Source organism: Lichenostomus cassidix, chromosome 6, assembly GCF_008360975.1.
Source record: "Lichenostomus cassidix isolate B80296 chromosome 6, HeHo_3.0, whole genome shotgun sequence".
NCBI lineage: Eukaryota > Metazoa > Chordata > Aves > Passeriformes > Meliphagidae > Lichenostomus > Lichenostomus cassidix.
In genome coordinates, this window is record NC_139487.1 from 31,071,472 (window position 1) to 31,099,266 (window position 27,795).

General features: G+C 39.6%; 1 protein-coding gene across 2 annotated transcripts; it reads right to left on the bottom strand.

Moving 5' to 3' along the window:
* Positions 1-241: 241 nt before the first annotated feature.
* Positions 242-27,571, bottom strand: RUFY2 (RUN and FYVE domain containing 2). Of its 2 annotated transcripts, none has more exons than XM_085064295.1 (18): positions 27,467-27,571; positions 24,867-25,040; positions 24,259-24,376; positions 22,955-23,056; positions 21,769-21,892; positions 20,135-20,196; positions 19,507-19,572; positions 17,635-17,701; positions 16,349-16,450; positions 15,792-15,908; positions 15,065-15,232; positions 13,826-13,923; positions 9,878-9,997; positions 7,978-8,107; positions 7,297-7,391; positions 5,929-5,977; positions 4,931-5,008; positions 242-4,098 (listed from the first exon to the last, which is right to left on the bottom strand). In XM_085064295.1, exons 1-18 carry the CDS (start codon positions 27,468-27,470, stop codon positions 3,955-3,957), a joined length of 1,818 nt encoding a protein of 605 aa, XP_084920421.1. In that variant the 5' UTR covers positions 27,471-27,571; the 3' UTR covers positions 242-3,954. The 2 variants fall into 2 exon arrangements, with proteins under 2 accessions (XP_084920421.1, XP_084920419.1); XM_085064293.1 differs by having other exon boundaries at positions 17,635-17,704.
* Between the last annotated feature and the right edge of the window lie 224 nt (positions 27,572-27,795).

Genomic DNA, 27,795 nt, shown 5'->3' on the forward strand with positions numbered 1-27,795 from the left:
CTTGGTCTAGTGAACAAATTTAAACATTCACTTGTTTAAGGGGAGAAAGGTAGATGAATAGGCTAGTTTATTTGGTAATGACTTTCCTAAACCCTTTTGATAAGTTGTATGTAATAATTGCACCACGGCATAAAGCTGTGGAGGCTCAAAGTTGTTCTGGCTTCCTCCTGCTGCCAGCACCTCCCATCAAATGCACATCTGTGTGAATGAGCAGCACCCCTGTTCACTGCCTCCACACCACCAAGCAGCCACATTTATTTCTATGCTTTGCTGTAGTGTTTTAGAGCCTGCATTTCAAACATGTAACCTGCAATTTGAACTGAAACACTAGCATAGCTTTTAACTAACATGACATGGGTCAAATATGAGTTCAGTTGAAGCTTTTTACTTAGTATTTTTCACAAACATGCTTTTGGGAAGAGTGGGGGATTTGGAAGAAAGTTACTTCTTTCCTTGAATTTATTGTATTTAAACACATTTCAGCTTTTTTTTTTTTTTTCACTGCACAGAGCTGATTTGTCTGTATTTGTTCAAAGTTTGCCAGGCCATTCTACACAGCTCATTAGAAGCCAAGATCTCTAAAATATCTATAAGCCCAATACCTGTTCAGTAACACAACCCAAACACCTTGATAAAACTTCCTGTGCATTTGTGACATGTAAGATATGTAAGAAACTTACTGTTTGAAGACACTTAACATACCTGATGTGTAATGGAAAAAGGTATTTATTCTTCTGAGCCAGTGTGATCTCCCAAATTAACTGCTTTGTCCTCAATGCCTCCCTTAAAATGTCAAATGTGATCTTGGGTTATTGCAAGTCTGTCACCTGTTTTGCTAGTACTGTGTTATATCTGTAATAAATGTCTTCTTGTGGGAGAGAGGAGAATGGAGTTTATTTCACTAGAGATGTGTTTGGGTGTCAAAGGGATTGGAAGAGCTGAAAAGGGTAACTGGCACAAGGAAGCTTCCCAAGCAGTGGGGCAGTTTTGGCTAGGAAGGGGAGGGAAAATGAGTTCTTGACCATTTGAACTTATTCTTCAGAACTATGGGGTCTGTGGTCTGTTGCCAGAAAAGCAGAGCTGTTTCTCAAGTGGCAGTGGTCAGGACCAGTTAATTCAATAGCAGAAAAAATACCTTACAGTAAGGTGGAGGAAAGCCTGTTTTTACTGTGGGCACAGCAGAGAGCTAAAACGCTGCCAGCTCTGCAGTGCTTGCTTCCTCACTTGGGAACGCTTGGTGTTCCATCTTAGGAGAAGGAGCCCTGACACCTGCCTAGGACTCACCTTTGCCGAGCAGCGTGGGGTTGTGCCCTGAGCTCTTTTGTACAACCAGGCACTTCGTATTTCGCTGCCAGCCAATGCAATTCCACTGTGCGGAACAGAATCCCTTCTGCCTGTCCTGTCCCTTCACCCTGTAATGAGAGCAGCGTTCAGCCCTGAGCCTTTCAGCTCACTGAAGCAGCACTTAAATGGCAGAGGAATCGTTTCTGAGAGGAAAAGCTGCCAAGAGAGGTTGCCCAGCCCGTGTGGCCGGGTGCTGCAGCCTTGTCTGTGCGGAGCCCTGGAGCTGCAGCGCTCCGCTCCTGCCCAGCAGCGCCGTGCAGGCAGCCCCGTGAGGGTTGCCGGGAATGGCCGCGCGTTCCCTTCGCTCCCGGGCAGGCGGAGCACAGCTGGGACCTCCCTTCGTGGGGCGGGGAGGAGCGGGAGGAGCAGCGCCTTTGCTCCGGCTACTTGTTAACGCCCCCAGAGCAGGAAGGTAGAAGTCGTTTCATTCCCAAGAGGACTAAGTGCTGCTCTGGTCGTGGCTGAACAGTTCCAGGTTCTCGTGGGTACCCCACAGCTCTTGCTGTGCCCTGTGAGAAGGATTTAGAATCAAGAGCAGGGTTGTACAGAAAGATAAAGATGCAGCATTGGTCACAGTGGTGCCCAAAACCCTTAAGAGCAGGCCAGGCATGTAGTTTGATGCCAAGGGAAATGAAATCACATGGAACATCCAGCATTCACTTTGATCAAGGCAGAAGTTTTACCTGGAGTCAGGTAATAATTACACGCTTTTCCCATGCAAATGGGGCAGCACAGAGGGGAGGAAAAGATGGCAGTTAAATAACAAATTAATTTATTGCAAGTTACAGAAATGCACTATATTCTTATTTTTAAATATTGCCTATTTTAAATTATTTCTGTTTTTTTATTTCTGTTTAGCTGCATACTATTTGACAAGTTACTTATTAAAGCAGTACAGATTAGCTTTATCCTACCATCTCTATCCTACATCAAACCCTGCTGCCTCTATGCCTGCCCCACCAGAAAACACTCTCAGGAGACACCTGAGCAGCACCTGATTTTGTCTTTAGCAGAGTACCCCACTCCCCAACACAGGCAAAGGCTTTCTAAGCAACTTGAACAAGTAATAATAAAATACAATACTCTGAATCACAAATTTTAATAAAGTGGCATTATTCCCTTAGTTAAGTTGCAGATCACTTATATTTATTTTTTCCAAAAGTTATTTACAGATTTACATGTTTTTGTGTGGTATTTTACAAAAAGTTACATCAGGTCATTTTAAAAACATTTTTCTTTACAAAAGCTACGTAAGCAACTACATTGAGGTGTTAAAAGGAATAGTTGTGTTAGCTTTTAGGATATTCACTAAATCCTCAGAGACAAAGCCAAGGAAATTAAGTGCAAGGACAACTAAAAGACCTGTTTGCAAGCCTCCCTTTTGCTGTCAGCAATGCTACTCCAAGCCCACAGCTGAAGGAACTATGGGGCTCATAACTCTGGAGCATGGAGGATCCAGGGCTGTAGCCCATTCTAGAAGTGACTAAAGGCTACAGTGCAGTGAGGTGGAAGTGAGGGCAATTTATCAAAGGATACTATTTCTATTTGCCTGTGGAAAGAACAAGGATTTCACTGTCCAGCAAAAGTTACCATCACTGTGTCAAGAGTGGTTAGATTCAAAAGGGCTCTTCAAAAAAATAAAGTTTAGGAACCAGCTCTGGAAGTTTGAGAAAGATGGAGACAAAATAACAAAGAGCCTTCCTGTCCAACAGAGAAAGGATGTGGTGCCCAGTATTTAATCCCAGTCTGTCTAGGTGGTTTCTAGAGCTATGCAGTGACTACACGTACAAGCTTGAGAGCATGACTTGCATGAAAATAATGCAGAGACTTGTTCAAGGTTACAGACAATGTCAGACAAGAGCTCTGTGGTGAATAGCTCTCTTTTAATGGAAATACAGATATATCAAATTCATAGTTCATTTGAAAAAATTATTCAGTGAAACACACCCTCCTTCAGCAAGTGCCCCAAGGCACTGTTTGTCTCCTGTCTGACAGATTCTCTCTCCCCTTGCACCTGTGAGGGCACAGAGCAGAGCTGCCAGTGCAATCCTCTTGCATGTATCAAACCCTGATAATGAAGAGGAAGTAAACAAACACACGGTATTTGGCAATAACTTCTCAGACCACTGCATTAATTGTTATGCTTTTTTCCAGTCCTATTTCAAACCAGCTAGTGCATGGTTTTGCTTCACAACAGCCTATCACAGGCACACTCTGTGGCAGAATTAGGTTGGACTTGTGGCACGTTAGCCTGTAAGAGTATCACCTTTCTCCAGATCACCTTAACAACTCAAATACTCATCCAATGCACATTAATACTGAGTCTCGTGTATAAACAGCCCTGCTTCCTCCCAAAAGAGCTGCTGAACCATTTGGCAGACCAACATTCTCATCTGTTTTCTTTTTTTTCTTTTTATATTTGCATTTTCTACATTTGGGTCCCATTTTCTCCATTTGCTTCAAGGGGAAGCAGAGAAGTGACTCGTTCACAGTACCTCAAAATTGCAACTCTACACTGCTTACCTGAAAGTCTGGAAATACTGCTGTACATTCTTTAGTTGGTGTTGGGTTTTTTACAGGATGAGCTAAACACCAGAATTAATAAACACCTTATGGCACGTTAGAAGAGCACCTCTGTATAAGTATTGCATGGCAGGAGTCACAGACCCGGACAGGCTTTGGTGAAGAGGGCAGAGGCAGTTCATTGTCAGAACAGGCATTGCAGAAGATCTCCCCACAGTTCCTACAATGATGCTGAATAATGTGCAGAAGATTAAAAATTTAAATTTACAAACGAAATGTACTTGGTAACTGGATACCAATAAACAATACACACACAGCAATCCAAAATGTAATTCCTTTCACTTCTTAGGTCTGAGCATGGACTCAGTTTTCAAAAGACTGTTTATCTACATCCCAAACTATGATGCAATCCTACACTAATGATATTTGTCTAGGACTGCACCACAGATAGACAGATATAGGTCTATCTAAGACCTTTCCTTTTAAGATATATGTACATGCTTTGAAGATTTCATTCAAACCCTGGATTAAGAATATATTCTGCTATATAAAAATAAAGCATGAACAATGATACTCAAAACAGTGCATGCTTCTGTCAGGTAGCTAATTGAGATTCAACATAAAAAGATAAAGAAGAATTCTTGCACACATTAATAAAGCATGGACATTATTATCACATTTTACTTTAAAATGACAATAAACTTGTATTTTCTTACTCTATTGTAAAAAAAAAATACCATTAAAAGCCTCCTACACATTTCAAATTCTAACAGTGCCAGAGCTGATAAGAGTTTGCGATAACAATTCCACAAAGTAGTTAAATAATTTTTAACCAAGTTCCTTTGTGGAATGTCACCATGACACTGTTTATTTTGAAATTAGGGCCCAGCTGCATTGTGTGTATCAAAGAACTAGGAAAACCTCTCAAAAAATAACTCTGCATTCACCTGATCATTGACATTTCATGCCACATCTCTAAAATAATTAATAATCACATAATAGTTGTAATAATAGTTACATAATACTTGTAAACAAGTTGGGAGAAATTTTGTTAAAGTTTTACCTTCCTTTTGGAAAGTGAAAATTCCTTTTCACATAGCTTGCAATGAGTGGCCTCTTTGTCCTTCAACCAAACCTGGCCCTGGAGAAAAATTACCATAATTATATGTATCTGATGAAGTTAAACTTTGGGCTCCAGAGGACAAGAGAAATCAAGAGCAGAACATTGACTGCCTGAATGCTCAGTGTCCTGGGACCAGTGTAATGTCACACAGACACTGTAAGGCAGCACAGGACTGTTCCAAAATGCTGCAAAACCTGAGGGGACAAGACAGAGCAGGAAAAGGTGCAAAGAGAACATGCTCAATATAGTAAAGGTGGCAGTGGCTGAGCTGGAAAAGCACAAAGGCATCCAAGTCTCAGAAGGAAGCCTATGGCCCTGCTCATCACATGGGAGCAGTCCTCAAGATGCAGGAAGCAAAAAAAGACAGGACAGTGTCAAGAACTGTCAACTTTCTTCTGTCTAAACCACTTAATAAACCCAGGAATCTGCTCAACCATTTTGGACACCGTTACTTGGGCTGAAATAAAATGCCAGGTGACACAGATGTGCAAACACGTGCAGACAAAATCTCTGCTCTCAAATGCTCCCTGCTATCTCTAAGGAAGTCCCAAACCTGTTGATAATACAGATCATATTTTATCAGCTTTGGTGCTACACCTTAATTCCTAGGATGATCAAATATTTATTGATCTCTGAGAAGTACTATGCAGGTTAAGCTCAGCTGGCTACACATTCTGTCCCAGATACACTCTGTAAATTATAGAAATGTGTGTACCACTGCAAGGAAAATGGCAAAATGCACAACTGTGAACTGTGGAAACAAGGAAAACCAAAAGCAAATGGATTTTTTCCAGGGGGTTACAGCGAATCTGTGGTTCTCTCCCACTGGAGGAAGTCATACTGGAATAGCTGCTGTTGGAAAGAAGTGTTCTCGTGCTTACAAAAGATTCCAAAAGAACAGTTAAAAAAGAAGTTTCTTTACTCAAAATGCTACTGACCTGCAATGCTTTGTTTGCTTCTTTTATATCTTCTATTTTCAGCTTTGATCTAAAGAATAAGATAACACTATTTCAAACTTCTACATGCTCAGTTATGGTCTAACAACTTAAAAAGTTGGTTTAGCAACTTAAAAAATTTAAAGCCAAATCGTCTGAACAAGAGTGTGAAACCCCATTATGTCATTAGGGGGGAAGCAGCCTCCCCACTGCCATCCAGTGCCAACTCACTGACAGCTGAGTCACAAAATACACACACCAACTTATTCCATAGGGAATCAAAGGCCACATAAATCACAGCAAAACTACTCAGAAGACATATCACTAAATGAAACTTCAACACCACGTAACACTGAGGATGCTGGCCAGGTGATGCCTTACATCCTCTACAGACTGGGCAGCTGTGCTGGCTCTGCCTGAGGCAGAGTTCATTTCCTTCCCAGGGGCTGTAAGTGTTGTGTCCTGGATTTGTGCTGAACTGAACACAGAGATAACCCAGAGATGTTGCTGTTATTGCTGAGCAGGGTTTACACAGATTCAAGGCCTTTTCTGCTCCCTGTAGGGCCACACTGGTGAGGAGACTGGGGATGATGGGAAGCTGGGAGGGGACACAGCTGGGACAGAGGACCCCAGTGATCAAAGGGATATTCCTGACCATGTAGTTGATCTTCATGCTCAGTATATAAAGTGGGGGGAAGAAGGAGGAAGGGTGGGAGGCATGTTTGGAGTGATGGAGTTTATCTTGCCAAGTCACCATTCCATGTGATGGGGCCCTGCCCTCCTGGGGATGGCTGAACACCTGGCTGCCCATGGGCAGCAGTGAATGAATTCCTTGTTTTGCTTTGCCTGCATGTGTAGCTTTTCTTTCCCTATTAAACTGTCTTTAACTCAACCCTCAGGGAGATTTCCAGCTTTTACCTTTCCAATTCTCTCCCTGATCCCAATGGTAGGCAAGTGAGTGAGTAGCTGTGTGGAGTTTGGTGTCTGGCTGGGGCTCAAGAAGAGCAGCACTGCCCTGCTGGAGCCAGAGCTGTCACCTTCTACTTGAGGCTCCTCTGGGAAAGCCACAACTGGCAAACCAGGCAACTGTTTTCACTGTAGAACAAAGCCTAATGCCCTTCAAATCAGGATTTTCTGTTCACAGCACTGTCATTACCAAGGAGCTCACAGCCACCCCACCAGCCAAAAACAAAAATTAACAGACCTGACCTAACTAGACATATTGACTTCTGATAATTGGTTAGTTATCAAAATAATAATAATATTGTCACACACTGTCTAATATGCATGACCACTGTCCCACTATTTTTCTTAATTCAAGTTTATATGACAAAAACAGTATGTATAAATCATAATGAATAATTGAATTACTCGCTCAGTTTGGATGCCAGTTCTTGGAGAGCAGCTTCTTGGTCTTCACATATGCTTTTCAGTTGCTTGTTCTTTTCCTGAAGTTTAAGGAACTCCTTAAAACAAAACAAACAAAATAAAATGAAACCAAATTATTCTCAAGTTCTATTTGCCTACTGCCTAGAAAGCTGCTCCTACTGAAGCTGATCTTGCTGAGAAAGCCAAGTGAATGAGTGATCCCCTCACACTATTAAGGTTCCAAACCCAACCTGAACAGCAACTACTCAGGATTAAACTCTCTCAGACCCCACGAGATAATGAAGCATTTCTGCTTCTGTAGCCCACTCCAGGGAGAAAATCAATCCAGCTGAGTGGAGAGCCCAAGACCACTGGAGAGTCATGGATATGGAGTCAGAGAGAAGCTGAAGCACCTTCTGGCCTACAGTGAGAGGACAGAGCCTTCAACAAAACCGAGAATGGAAAACAAGGATTTAATTTTTCCTCATCCAAAATACTGAGTTCTGATTTGAGGACTAAATGGGGAGTAAAAAGCCCATTTTTTCCTTTTTCTATTTGTGAGAATACATTAATGTAATCTTTCTTATATGTTTGCAGAATTTTTTTAAAATACCACGTCTAAGTCCATAATTAACTTTGCAGTCAATTTCTAAATTACTAGTTAAAATTTGCTGCAGAATTTACTTTCTTCAGGTTAACTATTTCTTGGGTCTCTGTTCTCAGGTGAGATACAGTTTCCTTTTCCTTCTGAAGATCATCTTCTAGGGTTTGCCGCCACTCTTTTTCTATCTTCAAATCTGTTTCCAGCTGAAGCCTAGAACAGGTAAAACAAAACAAAACAAAAATCACTGTGCACAACAGTATCATTTTTAAAAACAAAACCTCTAAAACGAGTTTATTTCAGGGTGCAACAGACTATTATCATAACAAACTATTAGCTTACGCTTTCTAAAACAGAAATTATGTGTCAATATATTGATACTTTAGATATCAGTACAAGAAGCAAAGCACTGTCACTTAGAAAATGCTTTTCAAAGTAAGTTTATTTAAAGGACCAAGAATATGGCATAATTTTGAAGAGCTGACCTTTGAAATAAAGAGAAGACTAACCACAGAATTCTGAAGTATTTTTAAAACACACGTAAGGCAAAGCCCCCTTAACTTTATACAGCTTGTGTCTAAAATAAACCAAACCAACCAGCCACTGTGTCATTGGTGATTCCGACAATGACTGCAGATACCTCTGATACCATAAAAGTTATTTAATTTTACACCCTTAGATGTGAGTCTTCTATTTAAGACTAAGGTTTATGGCATTTTGAACAGAACTGAAAATAAAGGAGGAAGGACTTTAAATTACTGGTTTTATTAAGCTTTCTACACAGCTGAGGTTCAGCATAAAGAGGGATGTAGATTAACTGAAGTCCAGTTAAAGGAATTAGGGTTACTCTGATGGAAGACCCATTCTAGCTGGAATTTTACTATTGGTTTCATGGAAAAGTTGGTGTTTCAAATGTTACAGAGAAACCAAAGGGTGGAAACACACTGTTCAACCTTCTAGATCTAAACTGTGCCAACACAGTAAAAGAGGACAAAAAAATCTCAGAGTATTCATGCAAAGTCTTTTGATGGGAAACCTACATCCACATTAATTTTCCTGTTTTAAAACCAAACCCACTTTTAAAGGAAAGACTTACATTTTGGGACACTACCTCAGCATCGGGCTGGAAAAGAAGTGAACATGACCTGGAGGTTTCAGAATTGCAGAATTCTAAGGCTGGGGTCTGAACTGTTCTTTTGCCCAAATCTGCAGAGATGACTGTGGTAGTAAAGTGAACATTTGTCATGACAGTTGAACAAGTGTATTGACATTCAGAGTTCTGAGAGAGGCAGGGGAGGGCTAATAACTGGTTTGGAAATCACTGATTTTAAAGTCCCAATCTTTGTGCTAAGGATTTACTTAAATAACTGATGTTTTATCTTCCCAAAGAGGGAAAATACCTGTCCCTACAGGGAGCTTTTAACGTTACATATTTATTTAAATTAGTACTGAAGGATGTAAGAGGACAAAGACTAGAGGGTTGGCTTTTACAGTAGTTTTTAACTTTTATGACTCCAGTGGATTTTCACTTTTTAATTCCTGCACAGTGGTAGTTAAAGCACTTCTATCTTACTCTTAAGCTGGCTCAATCAAACCCTTGTTATGCCACTTCTGTTTAAGTTGATATTATTCCATACTTGTGGGTTTTGTTAAAAGTGGGTTTTACTGGTACTCCACTACGTATTTTCCCCCACTTAGGATAATTTCCTCCTGAATTAAGCTGGCACTTTTAGACAAGAAATAATGCCGTTCTTCCCCTTCCTTTCAAGCTGTAAGTCATCTTAGAGGCACCCCAAGCCAGATTGGCTTCCTTGGAATGACACCTTTTCTTCTGCCTTGCCAGCACCTAACATGAAGATCTTTAGTATTTACGTTCTGTTCAAAACCATTTAACAACAACCAGGCTGTATTAGGACAGAGGACATATTGCAGTGTAGGAGGTTTACTGCCGTGCATTTTTCCAAACAGGGAAGAAATACTCACAGCTGTTTCTCCTTCTGGGAGAATTCGTTCTGCAGGCTTTCAGATTTATTCACATATTCCTGTTTAAGTTTCTCATCCTCAGCCTCAGCCTCCATTTGAGCCTTCTCTGCTTGCTGCAATCTGGTGTAATTCAAATCAACTTTGGGTAAAACTGAAGCTAGAACTAGGGTGTAGAGGGTGAAGAAGACAAATAAAAGAAAAATGGGGAAATAGAAACATTTCTAAATAAAAACAAAGTTTGGGGGAAACTCACAAACTCAAACGAGAAATCCGTACAATGCCTAGAGAACTAGCTCTGTGGTTTGCATACAGTAAGAGAGCAATCACTGTAAGTAATCACTGTTTTATTTTATGCTCATGAATAACAGGTGCCAAAGCATGGTACATATTTTAGAATTGAAGCATTTAACTTGATGTTTTTCCTTTAGCATATGTTCATGTGTTTCTTTTGAAGCTTTCCTTTTCCCCCAAGTAAATCCTGTAAAAGTACTTGGCTTGCACTAATCACCCACTGAGACAGGGCAGAGCATGAGTTGTGCAAAAGCAGCTCAAAACAATTGAGGCATAAGGTTGAATACAGAGCACTGCAATCAGACAGCAAAAAACTGAACTAGCCTAATACAACAGAACACACCCTGACAGGTCCCACTACGTTTATACAGTTACCTCAACTACATCATATTCTTGAATTAATTTCAATAGTCTGTATTAAAAATAATGCATTCTTATACTGGTTAAAATAGCTCCACACTATAGACAAATAAAAATGATTAATCAAGAAATGAGGGATTGTTTTTTGATTTAATATTTTCCTTCTGAATTCCAGGGGTTTGTTCAGCTGACACTCCCATTGGAATCCATTAGTTCACTGTGGTTCCTCTCTGCTTGGGTACCTCTTCTGACCAAAAAAAGGTGGATGTAATGTAACAAAAGTAAGTGTACTAAAAGAGGACTTGTGCTATATCATGGCCACACCTGTCTGGAGAGTACAAGAGCCTGTAAAATACCACTCAATGTCCCCACCTGATGCACACTGTTCTGCAAAACTATTTCAAGGCCCTCTCAGATAAGTGGTGGGAGAAATCAGTGAGATGGTTGATTTCTCCCTTCCCAGCAGCTCGCTGAACACACAGCAACTCCCAATTCCCAGTGTCAGCTAAAAAGATGTGTCAGCAATATGTCTGCATTTGTGCTTCTGCTGATCAAGTTGCATCAGAGGGAGTTTCCAAATGCTGCCCCATAAACAAGTGAAAAAGGCTGGAATCAAACTACCTTATAAAGGGTGCACTCAACTACCCAAGGGGTTTTAAGAATGCTCCCAGTCACATTTGCAATAGTAGTGCACAGAGGGTCAAAATATGGAAAGGAGAATATTGGGCAAAAGTAGGTCATTCCCCTGTGCAGAAGCTAAATGAAGCTACACAAGACATTAACACCAAAAGCACGTTAAATCCCTCCCTAAATCACAAAATCAACTGCAGAGTTGTTTCCACAAGCAAGGCAGAAAGGGATCTTGCTACCTAAAAGCTGCAACATCACCCCTTAGCCCAGCACCAGGGCTGACTGCACTGCTGAAATTCAGACAGATGCTGAGCTGACCCCAGTTTGCAGCTGGATTTACCATTCAGATGATACTTGGGCAGATACTTGTTTGTGTAGACGACAGCGAGAGGGATAAGGATCCCATTTCTGCTATGGTCTACCCATTGTTGCATTCGGTGTTGCTGGTTTGGGTGTTCTTTGAGGATGGAAGATATTTATTTTTCAGAAGCCAGCCCATGTTAAAGGCCCCTTCTGCCTCCAAAATAAGGTAGTATAGAACCATGGAGTAGAAACCCTTTCTGTATCACTGCATCTTGTCCCCACTCTTGCAAACACATCCCCTTCCTCTGCAAGACTCTAACATTATTTTCCCAGTCAAATTCCACTATAAACTTCAGAGCAAACATTAGCAAGTGTATTAAGGGCAGTCAGCAGCCTAAACTCTTCTTTCCGCAACGCAGGCAAGCAGCAACCCATAGCAGAAATACAAGTTGTAAAGGCTGCTTAATGATGGGTGGAGGGAGGGAAAAGGATTTGGGCACAAGCACAGGCATTGATTTCAGTGTAGACACAGCCAGGCAAGATCCCCAGCTGCCAAACAGGTTAGGCAAGTTCAAGATCTGGGCCCTAAAACCTGCTCATTACTACACCTTCCAGGGCAGCTGTTCTAGGCAGGAACCACAGCTACAAAATTTGCTGGAGCAAATCCTGTCTCTGTCTGGAGTCCCACACAGATCAGCCTTCCAACACAAATTTTCACTCCATGAAAATATTTTATACCACATGATATCAGGGAAATGGAACTGTGCTTTAGCTGTTTGATCCCCAAACCCTTCATTGTACACACAGAACAAGTATATTGACATCACCCTTTCCTTACATGCATTGTTCCAATAGAGCTTAACTCCTTCCCTCAAGCTCCTGTCACTGTGTGTAAGAAAACAGTGCTAGTTACAACCACAAAACCAACAGAGAGCGTGCTTTTGGGATAAATACAGCCTAAAAGTGAAAGGAATAAGCAGGGGAGAAGGGAATTATTAGCCAGAAGGGCTACATTTTAAATCTCTTAGTACCAAAGAACAGGAAAAATCCCTAATTAGAAATAAATGTCATAAAAATGTACAGTCAAAGTAAAGATATCTAACCTTTTAAAATAAAATTTGACAAAGAAGTGAATAGATAGCATTAGAAAACTAGCTTACATTTGCTTAATAATAGTGCAGTAATTTACTTTATTTTTTTCTCTTTTTTTTTTTTTAGAAGGGATAAAGTGAGATCGGAGGTGATGTTCTTTCAGAAAACAAAACAGAACCCAGCTACGATCAGTTACAGTGCAGGATTTCTAATACCACTTTAAAGTTTTAATTGGAAAATTCTGAAGTCCTATTTTATCAGCAATTATTTCAACACAAGAGATGTGGAGGAGCTTTCAGAATGATATATCCTTGACAAGTTTATACTGGTGCTGAGCCTCATTGCTGGCACATTTGACGAATGACATTGCAATAGTCCTAGTTTGAGTTAATAGATCTTTGTCACTTCATGAATGCAGTGGACAAAAATCAAAGACAGATGAAGGCAGCAAAACAGTAAAAACAAAAATTGGGATAAAAGGATAAAAAGAAAAAGAAAAAAGAGGAAAAAAGGATGTCAATAAAAGAATATTCATGTCACTAATTTTTTTAATACATAAGCATGTTTTTCATAATCAGATTTAAATGAAAAAAAAGACATGTCAAACACCAACATGACAGGGCTTATGGATATGTTATATTTTACAATTAAAAAGATCAATGTTGCATATAAGGCCATTAAATTAAAACATGAATCACATCTCACTATTATGTAGTACATGCGGTCTAACTGTAAAGTAAATTTTTATTCTGGAATTTGAGCCTTTTACTTTTCAACCTTTCAGTGTGAAAACTCATTAAGTCATCGAAAATAATGACACTTCCAAAGCAATGGACAACAATTATAACAGCTTCAGCAAACAACCAGTGATCCTTGAAGGCATTAATGTTTATATTAAGCATATGCTTAAGTATAAGCAAGATTAATGCTTCAGTTTCTATTGCATTTCATTCAGGTGGGGGGAGAAAAAGTAGGTACTAATGAACCAAAATTTTGAAACAACTGAAAGAACAACTTTTGACAGCAGCATCAAAACCTAGGACCAGAAGAAAGATGGCAGAGGAAGAAAACTGAAAGATTAAGTTTGTATTTAAAGTAAGTGTATTTGTCAAATGGAAAAAAAAATCCAACAGCAAAGCATTTATTAGAAGCTTCAGAAGTTTTGTTTTAAATGTTCTAGTTGAAAATTAAATTTCAATGGCAACTGTAGGAATGCAGTAAAATGTAAGAGGGTGGAGTCATGAATGAAGAGAAACAAAGATGGGGCTGTACCTTTGTTCTAGTTGTTTCATAGTTGCATTAATTTGATTGGTTTTATCCTCTAATCGACTAATTATTTCATTCTTTTCTTTCATAGCATCTTCAGAAACCTGTGTTACAAAAGAGGTTAAAACTGAAATTAGTATAATTGCACCATTGCCTCATGGGGGCTATTTCTTCAGTATCTGAAGGAGAAAATGTTGAAATGGCTTCAGGTTTTGATTTAAGGATTGCCTTCTAAAAAACCTTAATGACAGTATGTAAAATCTTATGTCTAGAAAATTTGTACTTTTATACTTTGCAAGTGTAGATGCTATTTAATAAGCAAAAATGTTTTCCTTTCTTAGTTAATCACTTTAGAAGTCAACTTAAATTCACTGATCAAGTACCCCATTAGAACCTTAGCAATGAAGAGCAAAGAGCTTAGCTCAGAAAATCACCAAGGTTCTCCTACAAATCAAACCCCCCCAGATCCCAACATTGGAGAACATTCTCTTCTTATTTTTCTCTCCACCTCTGTTTATATTTCTCATCCTCTGGTCCAGTTTTCTCACAGTTGCAGATGGAAAAGTAGAATCCTTTGTCCACCACTTCAATTATCTCTCTGCAACAGCTTAGTTTTTCCCCTTATCCTCCCACAGATTTGACTGGTTTCTTGTGCTGGTTTGATAATTTATTCCATAAATCAAATTCATGTTCTGCATAAATAATTGACTGCTATTTTGTCATTTGTTAACTGCATTTGCAGTCTGAGATCCATATTCTCCAAAAAAAGGCATTTCATTGTTAGAGATTTTCCTAATTTGTTAATAGGTTTAAAAATAAACCCGAAACTGTAATTAGCTTTTTCCATTTAACGTAATCTTGTCTCCTTTCCTTAATTTGGAAGGTCAGAGCTTCTCTTCAACTCCTCACTATGTGCCTACATTCTTCTGTTTTTTTAATAGAACACAGGCCAAAAAAATGCCATTGTTAAAGTACACTATTACTCTATTTCACATAGGATATTATTAGGCCATGATCTTATCCCTATGCTCTTTTCTTCCCTAAACCCACTAAGTGACTGCCTTAAGAACTTCTTTGTGTGGAGTTATGTTTGCATGGGTAATGTTCCAAAATGTCAAGCTGACCTAAGAAACAAAAGGAAACCAACACCCCAGGGAACAGCAGCATTTAACTGAACAGAATGGTAGTAATGCATTTCTCTCACTTCGATCCTTTCAGCAGTTTAACAGCAGATTGTCCCCTTACCTGCAGCTTTTGGTACATTTCCATGTTAATTGCTTTAACTTCATCAAGCTGCTGCCGAAGGCCAATGAGGGTGTCCTGCTTCTCATGGATATCCTTCTCCAGCAACTTCATGGCAAGCTCTATCTCATGCTTCATACTAACTTGAACCACTAGCTCATTCTCCATATCCTAGAAAACACAGGCATAACGCAACACAGAGCATTTAAATAATTATGTAATATTTTATTTCTGTTTTGAAACTCTTAACAGAGCTGCAGCACCACCTATGTTACCACTTCAGAAATTCTGCCCCTCTTTAACTTTGCAAATTAAACACTATATAAATGTTATATTCATATACTGACCAACGGGGTTTTTTAACTCTGGGAGAAAACAACTTAGATTATAAGAAATTACCCTGCCCAGTGTTGCACAGAGTGCCTAAGAATTATTTACAAAAACAGAACTGAAGTATTTGTATTTTCACAAGAAAGATTTAGCATAGGGAGCATATAGTATTCCTAAAAATTTATCAAAGAAAAATGTCTTTTCTTCACTGTTCTTCAGCAATATTATTATAGAAATATTGATGCACTGCAAAAATTCCCTTTTTATTACAGGCAGTTAGAGAAAAGGCTATTGAAGTCAATTAAAGGTAGCATCTAAACTCATCCAAACTAGAAATACTCCTCCACTGACTGTCCTGCAGCCTCATCCCTGCAGAGGTGCAGTGCCAGAGAACACTCACCTGGCGCAGCTGAGCCTCCTCCCGCAGCTGCCTGCGCGCTTCGTTGTACATCTCATCCAGGCCCTGCCTGGAGTGTTTGTATGTCTGAAGTTCTGCTTCAACATCCACCTTAGTTGCCTACAAAGATACAGAGATTCCATCTTTCCTCATCACAAATTCAGCAGTTTAATTTAATTTAATACTCACAGCGAATATAAAGAAAAGCCTACAAACACATTCTCCAAGCACAGGACAAACATGGAAAGAGCTCTTTCTGCCTTGTGGCCATCAGTTTTATAATGAGAATTGAGTAAATCTAGCAAAAGAAACATCTATACTGCTGTACTGTCCTCTTTCCGTGTCACTTGAATACATAAGATATGCATGTGGTCATAAAACAATCTAGTGCCCTAAAATTTTTATTTACTTATGCCATTTAAAAAGCTCCACAGATTCAATAGGTCCTTTCCCTCATGAAAGTTCTTTCAGATTTGCACAAGTTACAGCTTACTTCAAGTTGAGATGTACAAACATAACTACATTATGTTACAATTTTTAAAGTGGTAAAACTAACATACCTCTAGATGATGCTGTGTTTTCATTAAAATCAGAGTATTTTCACTCCTTAATTGATGGTTTTCTTCCTGAAGTTTAATTATATTGTTTTTGGCTATTGCTAACTGAAAAGAAACAAAGAAAAAAAAAAAAAGCAGTGTGACCACTTTTGTGACTAGAAATAATGAAAAAAAATGTTCTGATGAATGCAAGGCTAAGACATCCTCTGCTCTATTCTCCCCATCTGCCAAACAGAGGATTAATTGTTTTTAAAGAAAACATAAAGCTCCTGGTTTTAATAATGAGTCACTTTCATTACACAGCAGCAGCATATTCAGGCTACTTCACTGTTTCATGTCTGGTGAAGAATGTGCTTTCTTTTCATTACTTCATTACGACTCAAAGACCCTCAATTCTCTTTCCTCATCCTCAACTTTTTCTTTCCACTTGGGTTCAAGTTCATCCTGTTTTATCTTCTTTTTTTGCATCTTAATATATCATATGGAGCAACTTATATAACAAAGCCTCCCCCACATGAAAAACAAACATATTTACAAAAGATGAAACTTTATAACTGGGCCCTACAGTATATAGCTTGATGTCAGAATTATAAGAGAAAAGATCCACATAGATGGACAGTTGGGCTGAAGGCTTGTAAAGAAATCAGAATACTCTGAGAATTAACACTCAGAAAAAAAGTGTTTCTCTCTATCCAGACACATTATTCCCAGAGTGAGTTAGCTGTCCCCTCAGCAGCTAAATTTAGAGTTTTCAATTTTCCACTACATTAACTAAAAAAGGTGCCCTCTCTTATAAAGCAAAAAATATTGGAAACTAGTCAAGCATCAAAGATAACCAGAAATGTAGGCAATAAACACAAACCCAGAACTAGACAAGTCTAAGAGCTGCATATAAGCCTCCAGTAAACAAGCCATCCTTCGGCTAAAGCTGAGAACTGGAACAGAAATTGCTTGATGAACTACTTTCTGTGTCTTTGTAGCAACTGGTGTCATCCATTCTGGACTAGTCATCTGCACAAATCAGACTGACAGCCAGCATTAAGAAAGGATTCTCTTCTCATTTTGTCCGAAGTTGGAAATTGCAATGTTCTACAGAATTAATTTACTGATGCTACAGGCTACCTGGCAAGCTGACTTTAAATCCCTGCAGCTACTGCCCCTTTTCTTTAGGCCAAAATAAAGGTATCTGAACATATTACACAGAACTTCCATAGATTAGAACAAGGTAAGTATATTTAGAAAAATAGCTTTTGAGAGAAAATAATGTTAAACATAACACAAAACAGTACCTCCTCAATCAGTTTAGTATTTGATTTCTCCAGTGAGTCAACTCTTGCATGTAGACTGCTCACTGTGCTACTGAAAGAGAAAGAGAAGCAATGTTATTCAAAATTACATCAAAGCTCATTCAACCAAGCTCAAAAGCTTTAATGCAAAGTACAGTGATTAACAGCTAAGAGCTAAAAGGTCTGTTCCCATTACTGGAGTTTTCCCCTAAATATAAGAAAATTACACTCCTGTGTTGAACATTTATATACTTCTTTCCAATTCCAAATGTCACCCACCCCTGTCACTGAAACTCCTGGCTGGCTGTGACTGCCCATGTACTCTCCCTTTCTTTTATCCTCAAAACCATATTGCATCCAAAAGATAAATGAGTTCCCTTAAAAGACAATCTCTGTGTTCGTTCCCTCCTATACAAGAAAACCATTCTCCAGATTGTCCTCCTCCAAAACACATTTCTCTTATAAAATCATTTGTTTCTCCACATTTTTTGAGAGCTGTCCTCAGGCTATCTCTTTCTTGATGCTTCTTGACTTCATTTAGGAGTCTCATCAGAATTTTATTGCCTTTTATTACTTTGTTGTTTTTTATAGTATCAATCTACATCCAGGCCTTTTCCATAACCTGATTACCTATTTCTGCAGGAAGCACCTTTTTTTAGGCTGCACTTCACACATGGGAAAACAGAAAACCTATCCTGTAGCACTGTTTATTTTTTCACATATTTCTCTGTGGTGTCCTCAGAAGTTGCCAGTTCATTAAGAACAGCAGGGTAGGGTAGGGAAGATTAATGCAAATGCATTAATGCAAATGGATGTCTAAAAAGGAACAGCTGAACTGAAATAAAATAGGAGAATTGCTGAGTCACTGACCTGGCAGGCAATTTTATGCATAAAGCAGCATACAAGAACTCGCAGAGGCCCACCTGGATAATGACATCACACAAACACCACTGTTCTTAATTGTGATAGTTCTTTTCTCCTCCTTTACTCTCACTTTGCTCCTATTTGATGTGCTCACCTTTTCTGTGCTGTTGAAAGTTTCTGCACAGTGACTTGCCATTTCAAAGCAAAGTATCTTTACTCCAACAGGAGCTTTATAGTAACCAATGATCCAGATTAAAAGCATTAAATATTTTAAAAGATGATTACATTTCAAAAAGGGATCAAGATGAGCTTGGCTACAGATTCTACAGAAGTTCTTTGTGGCTTTGCTGTTTGGTTTTCGTTTGTTGGGGTTTTTTAGCTTTTTAGCTCCTTATACTGTATAATTTTGTACAATACTCCTCAGAGAATTTAAATCACTGTTCTTCTATTTGCACAGTAACAAGCACAGTGGTGGACTAGGTTTGTTCCACCAGCAAAGCAAGGGGCAAATGCTGCTTTCCTGAAAACGGTTTCAATGGGAACTACAACCTATCACACCTCAGTAGCTTCTAGCAAGAAATGAGCTTATTCAGTTTCAGTCCTAGGCAATAAAGACAAACTAAAATATTCTGAAAGGCAAAGAAACAAAAACATATGGATTCACCAGAACACTCCAAACCACTTTTTGCAAACTGTTAAACAGAACACAGTCAGAATCCAGACCAAACTTTTCATTCCTGTGAAGTTATGAATCATGAGGACCTTCATCAGCTTTGGCCTGTTGTTTTTCTGTTTCTTTGAAGAATAAAGGCTTCGACTGTCAAAAACAAAGCCATGAAAACTGACACTTCCTGAGTCTCTCAGGAGAATATCTTTTCCTGCTTCATTAAATCTTCAGTCTAAACATGGAGCATTTGCAGCTCTTTCTCTTAAGTTCTCTCAAAGCTGGTGGTACAAAAGACATTTACCTGTAAGCCTGCCCTGACATCCATACTTCAAAGTAATACTTACTTCAGTTGCCTGTTTAGTTCCTCAACATAATTCTTTTGGTCCAATATTGCAGCAATCTGTACATTTCTAAAGCAAGCACAAAGTAAAATTAACTTTAACAAAATGATATACTAAACTATGGATTGAAAATATACATATTTACTATATGCAAATGTCCATCTTAATTGTATTTTTAAAAAGATGGGAAGAAACTTCATCTCACATTCATGAAGGCAACAACACGTTATATCAGTGAGAGACAAAAAAATCCAATGCTTTAACTGCAAACAATTTCTCTACATGAAATATAACATACACAGTCTGAAAAGGAAAAGGACGTTTATTTACTCTGCCATCACTCTGGTTCTTTGAAACTCTGAATCCAAGTCTGAACTAAATCCCAAGATGAGGGCTGCCACCTAGCAAGCCTCCACTACTTAGAGGCAGTAGGTGAGGCTGCTGAGGTTTGCTTCTGACTGCAAATATTCTTCCAGCTAACTACAAACACAGAACAACACACTGTGCCATTTCTCTGGGGATCAGAAGATTTCATCTTATTGGAACCTGACTTATTTCTACAAAGAACAGGGCCCCAGCCAAGAAATCATTTGTTAACATGCAAAATCAGAGGTATTTGGTGAGGACATACCTTTCTTTACCCCCAATGTCATCATCACTCTTCAAATACACAGAGAAATCAATCACCCCAACCTAGGGGAAAGCAAACGTACAGCTTCATATAATACAAACAACTGCTGTTGATATTTACAACCTTATATTTATGCAATTAATAAAACCTCAGTTACAGTTTTTAAGATTGGTCCAATTTCACCCAGAATCTGAAAAACCTGAACTATAATGCTTTAAACAAGATTTTACTAAGTTTAATATTTACTTGGTTTATACAGTGCTCTCCTGTCAGAATCCTATCTGTTTTTCTCATGTCTTTTCTAAAAGTCTCTTCTCCAAAAACTTTTTCTAAATGTATTTTTCTTATAAAAGCAAAATACCATCTCTATGAAATAAAGTAAAATATTCTACCTATAAAAGTTACTTTAATTGAATTCACTGTGGCTGCATAAACACATTTCACTACTAAGTAGATTTTTTTTTAACATACAAAACTATGCTCCTGGCTGTTGACTTCTATCAACCTCCAGAAGTTTGCCTTTCTGCTCAATAAAACCTGCTGCTTCTGGCTTCTCTGAGAATGTGCCTTCTTTATACTAGCCTTCACAAACAGAATTACTCTGGACATCTTACAAATGTCAAATTTAGACTAATTGCTATCAGAATCCCATCTGCACAGCCACTACTATCTTCTCAAATTAAGTTTTATCTCCCATGCAGCAAGGCCACCAAATGACTTAGATAACAGAGGTGTAGCTAGCAACAGATTTTGTGATCTATAATACACATATTTCATGCTCAACACTAAGATGAGGTTGTTAAGTTTTCTCTAATTACAGGCCTGTCAATGTTACATCTTCTTTTACACAAGATCAGTGCCTGAAACTAATACTAGATAGTAACTAGAACAAACAACTGAGGACAAGTTAACCCTGCGATTCAAAAGCACACACACACCCAATTAGTTGTAACTTATCTCTCCCAGAGAAACTGTTTTTTCATCGAATATATGCTGAATACAGTAATAACTGGTTAAACTACTTTGATTTTTTCCATAAAGAAGCTGAAAAGAACCATCAGGGCTTAACACAGACTATACTTGTTTACAAATACCTGTGCATCTGCCTTTAAACAGAAACTGTTAATATTTTCTTGGAAAAGATCAAGGTTAAAAGTCAAAGCCCATTCAAAGCAGGAAGAATTCCAAGTCTTGCTTTGCAGAATCAAAGCAGTCACCCTCTTACAAGGTCATAAGAGAGTGTTTGTTTCAGGTCCTTGCATCATTCCTATGATGTTCCAGAACAACAATAAATGAACCAAGCAGGATAAACTGATCATGGAATTATACTTGTCCCACAGAGGAAACGGATGGGTCACAAAACTCAGATAGAAAGAACTCCGCATTGTGACTATTGCTCCCACTTGAGGGCAAAGCACAAAACTTCACCCTTGCACTCTGACCATTATCTCCATCTAAAGGTCTGAACCTAATAATGATGTTAAGGCAACACATCCTCATAGATCCAGGAGTTGGATCACCACACCCTGAACAGCCTCTAATAAGATTTCTAACAAGTCACAATTCCATACAAATTCACTGCACAGGAAAATCTCACTGACTGCACATACATTCCTTTACCTGGATAGACTTACTTGTGAATCCAGGTCTTCTCCCTTCACACACAGGTTGGCATCGATCACATTTAGCCCAACTAACAGCCCAACAATAACTGCTCCTTCTTCCTCCATCATCAGTGCATGATACTCATAAAACTCACTGTGTTAAAGGAGAAAATTGCATCTTACTGATTCATTCATTATATATACATACAATAAATTAATAATAAGTGACATACATATCTAAATTTTCTCTTATTGTAGCCTTATTACCTTATCATCCTTAAAGATGAACTGGGCCTGCTCTCATAAATATTTAAAAATTCAAAGTGCATAGTTTGTCTCAGAGGCTATTAAAAACAAGGATACTGCCTTTGGCTCCAGATGGCTGGGACATTGGGGGGCGGGGGATGTGTGACAAGATTTACTTTGCCTTTGAAAGAAAAACCAAAAAAAAGCCCCAGAAAAGTCTCTTCCCTACACACTTGCTATTAGCCATTTTTGAAAAGGATACTACAACAGATGGATGTTTGGCCACATTGAGTAAGACAACTCTTATGTTGTTAACAAACATTGCAAGCAATGCAAAAGAAGGATGGTAAAAAAATTACCTTGTGTAAAAAAATGTCTGGACTTTAGTGAATACATGCTTGAAATTCAAGGAGCCAAGGAAGAGATTAAATGGATAGAAGAGAAACATAAAGGGCTGAAATGCTAAAAACGTTTTTTAAAATACAAATACTTCACCAAACAACAGAATATCAGCACTTTCTCCTCCTTGCACTTTTAAAATAAAATTTTAGATTCTAAGTAACAAACTGTGCTTTCAATGGAAAAATCCATAGCTGCTGAACACCAAAGACATCCTGACATATCAGCATTATCTAAGCATATGAAATGTCTTAAAAATATGTATAACTTATAGTACTGAAATTTGGATGAGAAGTATTTTTTCTCCCTTTGTGCTTTAACTACTCCATCACACAGGAGAGAAGTTACACTAGAAGAGAGCAATGCCAGTGTTAGAACTGTAAGAGGAGTTCAAAGCAAGAGCCCTCTGTGCAATGGCAGCTCAGTGCAAACCACACACACGGTAGGGATGAATTCACCTCCTCTCCAGAGGTTTTCAGTGCTTATTCTGCATGGTGGGAGAATGCAGGATTCTTTTTTAGGAGAATAAACCTCTAAAAAAATTACAAACAAAATCTAATGAATTGTTTACCTGAGGAGATCTCTCTGAATGATTAAACAGCGAAGATAATCAGCCATTTTCTTCTGCATCAGTGCCAACCGTAGCCAGGCCCGGGCACGGCCCAGCGGCGTCCTGAAACAAAGAGCATGAAGACAAACAGACCCAAATTAGTAACACATTGATTAAATCATTGTCTTTAACATCTTACCAGTCTACTGATAGAGAAATTGGTGTTTCTGAAGGGGTACTTTCAACTATTAGTTGAGCATCACCATCTGGGAAGCCATAATGTATAATAAGATTAGATTTGACTCCAAGCTTTGGGATAACAAAAATATTTTCAGCTGCTCAGCAGAGCTTGGGAGCAGACCCTGGAAAGAGCAGGATTAGAGAATGCACAAGAGTCTGATAATCTTAAAACTTCTGTTTTCTTCTGAAGTAAAACGTTTGCAACAGTTGAGACTCCCCTCTGCAATTTGTTCACAAAGAGTTCTGGAGAAGAGAAAGAAAATGCATGGAATGCCCAACACAAGCCACCATCCCAGCTTCCCTTCCCAATCCTACTCTGTAGGTCTACCCAACATGTACTGACTCCTGCCTTTAATTGTGTCTAAATGCAGTGCTATCTTAGGAAGACAATGCACAAAGAGATGAAAACAGATGTAACTGGAAAATACTAATATCCAGCAAATTAAACCTGGACCTTTAGAACCTCCTCTTCTAGTGCTTGCACTCTTACAAGCACATAAATGAAAAAAAAAAACCAAAACCAAAAACTTACAACCTGTGTTAGGATAGGAAGAGAGTAACACCCTTTACAAAGGCTATTATTTCCTCTAGCCTGACACAAGAGTAAATAATCATTTAGATAAGGTCTAAAGCTATAAATTAAAACCCTTACAATGCCATATACCAATCACAGTGTAACCAAGCCCTTTTGGAATTTCAGGTACAGTCAATTATAAAGCTAAACACAAAAGCAGAGTACAGTGGAATGGGAGGAGAATAAATTTACATCTGAGTAGGACTCTGCAGGCAAGAATCTGAAAAGCTGCCTAATTCTTCCCTTTCTGGTATGTCACCTCTTTGTTTTATACAGCCTTTGCTGACTACACTCACTAATGTTTGCTGCAGTCCTAGATGGCAGAGTGACTGATATTCAACCTGCTCCTTTTTGCATTGTTGTTTTGCACCTTCCATTCACCTGTGCTCTCCCCCAATATTATGTGCTAGCTGTTCAAAGGCTTGATTATTGTCAAATGAAATCATGAGACACCTGCAGATTCTCAATCAGGTCCTTTCTTTTCCTGCTACATTTTACCAATACTACTTACTTAAGGCCAGGCAAATCTCTGACACTTGCTGCTATTTCCTCAGCTTCTGGATATAATTTCTCCACAAGTTCCAGAGGACCCCAGATGGTTTTATTGTAACTTAGAAAGGATTTTCTTACTATGAAAAGAAAAATTAAATAACTGAATTAATTTAAATTACTGCAGTAGCTTCCTTCAAAATAGCTGATGTGTGAAAAGGTTCACTGCTGAGTCTAGACTTCCAGATAACTCTTAACTGAGGCACTGGTCAACTCACCAGTATCAAAATCCAACTTTCAAATTACTTTGCTGTGAATATAAAACTGATGTGCTAGAAAAAGTTAATATACAGAGGATGTCTAGCCAAAATATATATTACATACATATATGCAGATATACATGGTAATCACCAGACCATTCACAACAAATGGTGTACAAAAGGACAAGTTAGTAAATGTGGAAATATACGTGGTGAAGAATTAATGATTACACTATTCATTACAAAAGGTGACCATTTATATATTTTTCAATTCTTTACACAAAATAACACTTTTATCTACTTCAAGCAAGTAAAGAAGAAAAATGGCATGTTTGGGATGAAAAATATGCAGTTAGACCAATTACCACACCTTTCAAGCCATGCTTCAGGCAGTGCTCCATGACAACAAAGAACTGCTGCAAAGGTGGGTAGTCAGAATCCAGAGTGCGGCCAAAGCTCAAGGCTGATTCAATCAGTCCTTTGATACTCAGTTTAGCCATGTTCAATAAATTTGCTCTTTCTACAGCTGTAGGATCCTTTACAGCTAAGAAAACAGAGAAAAAAAACATTATGGTTCAAGTTTTAGGAGACACACAATGTACTGAAATGCTTCATAGCTGCCTTGTTCAAAGAAAAACTTACCTTAACCTAATAAACTCAACAGAACAATTCAGTAGGTGCTATAAACCACCATGTTATAGAAAAGCATCCAATCCAAAACACATTCTTAGTGTTTCTGTAGGTAAATGAAAACCTGAGGCTGGAAATGGCAGTTCTTAGGGTCCATGTTGTCTCAGCAGGTCTCAGAAGCAGCCAGTCACTGCAATTTAACACAGGCACCTCTGCTGCATGGCTGCAACAGAGCCCCTCCCATGGTATCAAAGCAGCCTTCCAAAAAATGGAAGCATTTATTTGGCATATAACAGCCTACCTACAGAAACAGACATCATATTTTATATATATAATCACTTTCCACTGTAGCTTTAATTTCACGGTGACACAAACACATGCTTTCCTTCTCAGGCTGTACAGAGTCTCTGCCACTAAACCAGGAGCATTTTCTGGAAAATATTACATATTAAATACATCGTTTCTCATCTAGCCACAAAGTATTTTCTACACAGAAAATCTTAAGAATAAAAGGTTTTGCTTAAACTTGAAGTTTTTTGTAGTATACACTTTTTCACAAAGTGTATACTACAAAAATTCATTTGGGGATTAAATCTAGTCAGCAAAAAGTCCATAGGTTTTTATAATCATCTTAGACTGACAGAGTTCTCTTCTCAGAACTCCTGCTACTGAAAACAGAATGCTAAGGAAATTCTTAAGCTTATTTTCGTTTGTAATGAAGCAATTCAAACATTCAAGCCAGATTCCATTTTCTCAAACTGAAACAGAGACAAAACAAGCCTCCGTTTATTCACTATGATCAAAGTAACCTGGAAAGAAACAAAAGAGTTGATGATTTACTGTTTAATTAAATCCAACAAATGAAGTAAAAAACCAAACACATATTAAGACATTGAGACACAGATGTCCAAATATGTAGAAAGACTAGTGTCTGAGGAAAAGTGCATGCCTGTTCCTCTGCAAATCTGAGTTTTGGTACAGGACCTTATCTGTCTGCACATCAGAAAGCACAAAGAACCTAAATAATCATAACAGATGGATATTTTTCTCAGTTCCTCAACAGCAATGAAATTACTTGTCTCATTTCCTGCATACTTTAAGTATTTCGGTATTAGATATTAGAAATCCTGAAAATTACTTTCCAATATTCTGCTTTCTTAGTTGCCTGCCAAATACTCAACTACCTTACTACCATACAACATAACCTATCTCTGCTTTCTAGGAAAAAAAAAAAAAATGACTGAGATTATGTACCTGAGTCAGCCTTAAAAACTACTTTTATAGACCCCCAGTAGTCCAACACAAAACCACAGAAGACATTAGAAAACAATCAGAGATAATGAGAAGCAGTGCTCCGGCAAATCTGTACCCAGTCAGCAGCCACAGCTCACTGGTTCGTCTCGTCCTTCCTTCCTGCTCGGCTGCTGGGCACTGACCAACCCAGGCAGGAGCTGCACCAGCACAGAATCCCTGGCTGGCTGGGACAGGTGGAGGCTTGCAACAACAAGAGCCTTTCTGCTGGCAAAGCTGACATCCTGCTTTCTTATTAGCTTTGCAACTGACAGTATGAAATACAAGTGTTAGTGCAGGAAACGCCTTGCTCAATGCAGACTTCAGGTGGATAGCTCTCTCTTGCTACATATCCTGTCTATTTCCCCAGAGGCATCATAAAAATTCCTTTGTCAGGTGACCTCATTTTGACTGCTGGAGCTGATCTTCCTCAGACAGACTTTTATGTCTGCTGTCCTTTTAATTATCAGCCCTCTTGTCTGTTCTTTCTGGGGCGAAATGCCTTTTCGGTCTGGTAAAGTGCAGTCTACGTGCATGTTTTTCTTCACCTTCTTCTTCAAAAAATAAATATTTTTTTTTTAAAATTCAAAATCAAGATTTAGAATTTAACATCGTGTGTGAAACCCTAAATCCTAGCTGCTGCTCGGATAATGAATGAGGTATTTAACAGATAGCAAAACAAGCCCTGCAGAGCTCTTCTCCCACCGAAGCAGCAGCCCCCGAAAGGGCTATTTGCAGGTGGCACTGCTGTCGCCAGCATCACCGGGTCCGACTGGCGAGGCTCGGCCCAGGAGGCGGCATTCCTCCCCCGCTCACCGAGCAGCCCAGCCCCGCGATGGAGCCGCTCCGGCCGCACGAGTCCCTCCCGGCCGCAGCCCGCAGCCCTCCCGGCGCGGCGCCCGCACACCGAGGCACGGCACGCACCGCGGGGCACCGCCACCGCCCCGAGGCCTTTCCCTGCCCGCGCCCCTCGGCCCGAGCCTCGGCCCCGCGCTCCCCGGCGGCCCCCGCCGCTCCCGGCCCCGCTCCCGGCCCTGCAGCCCCGCTCACCCATGGCTGGAGAGGAGGAGGAGCGCCGCCGCCGCCGCTCCCTGCGGGCCCGCGGCTCCTCCCGCCCCTCCGCCCGCGCCGCGCGGCGCCCCCGGCGGCGGGAGGACCCGCCCCCGGCCCCTATCGCCCTGTCGCGATAGCCTCCCCGGGTACCGCGGCACTGTCCGCTCTGCCCCCGGCCCCTATCGCCCTGTCGCGATAGCCTCCCCGGGTACCGCGGCACTGTCCGCTCTGCCCCCGGCCCCTATCGCCCTGTCGCGATAGCCCCCCGGGTACCGCGGCACCGGCACTGCCCACTCCGCCCCCTATCGCCCTGTGACAGAGAGAGA

What these genes read in the sequence shown, in the direction of transcription:
- RUFY2 (XM_085064293.1), bottom strand. An exon ending in ATACTAAACTGATTGAGGAG is followed by an intron (nt 16,451 to 17,634) that starts GTACTGTTTTGT and finishes GTTTCTTTTCAG; the next exon opens with TTAGCAATAGCCAAAAACAA. An exon ending in AAATAGTTAACCTGAAGAAA is followed by an intron (nt 7,392 to 7,977) that starts GTAAATTCTGCA and finishes TTTTGTTTTAAG; the next exon opens with GAGTTCCTTAAACTTCAGGA.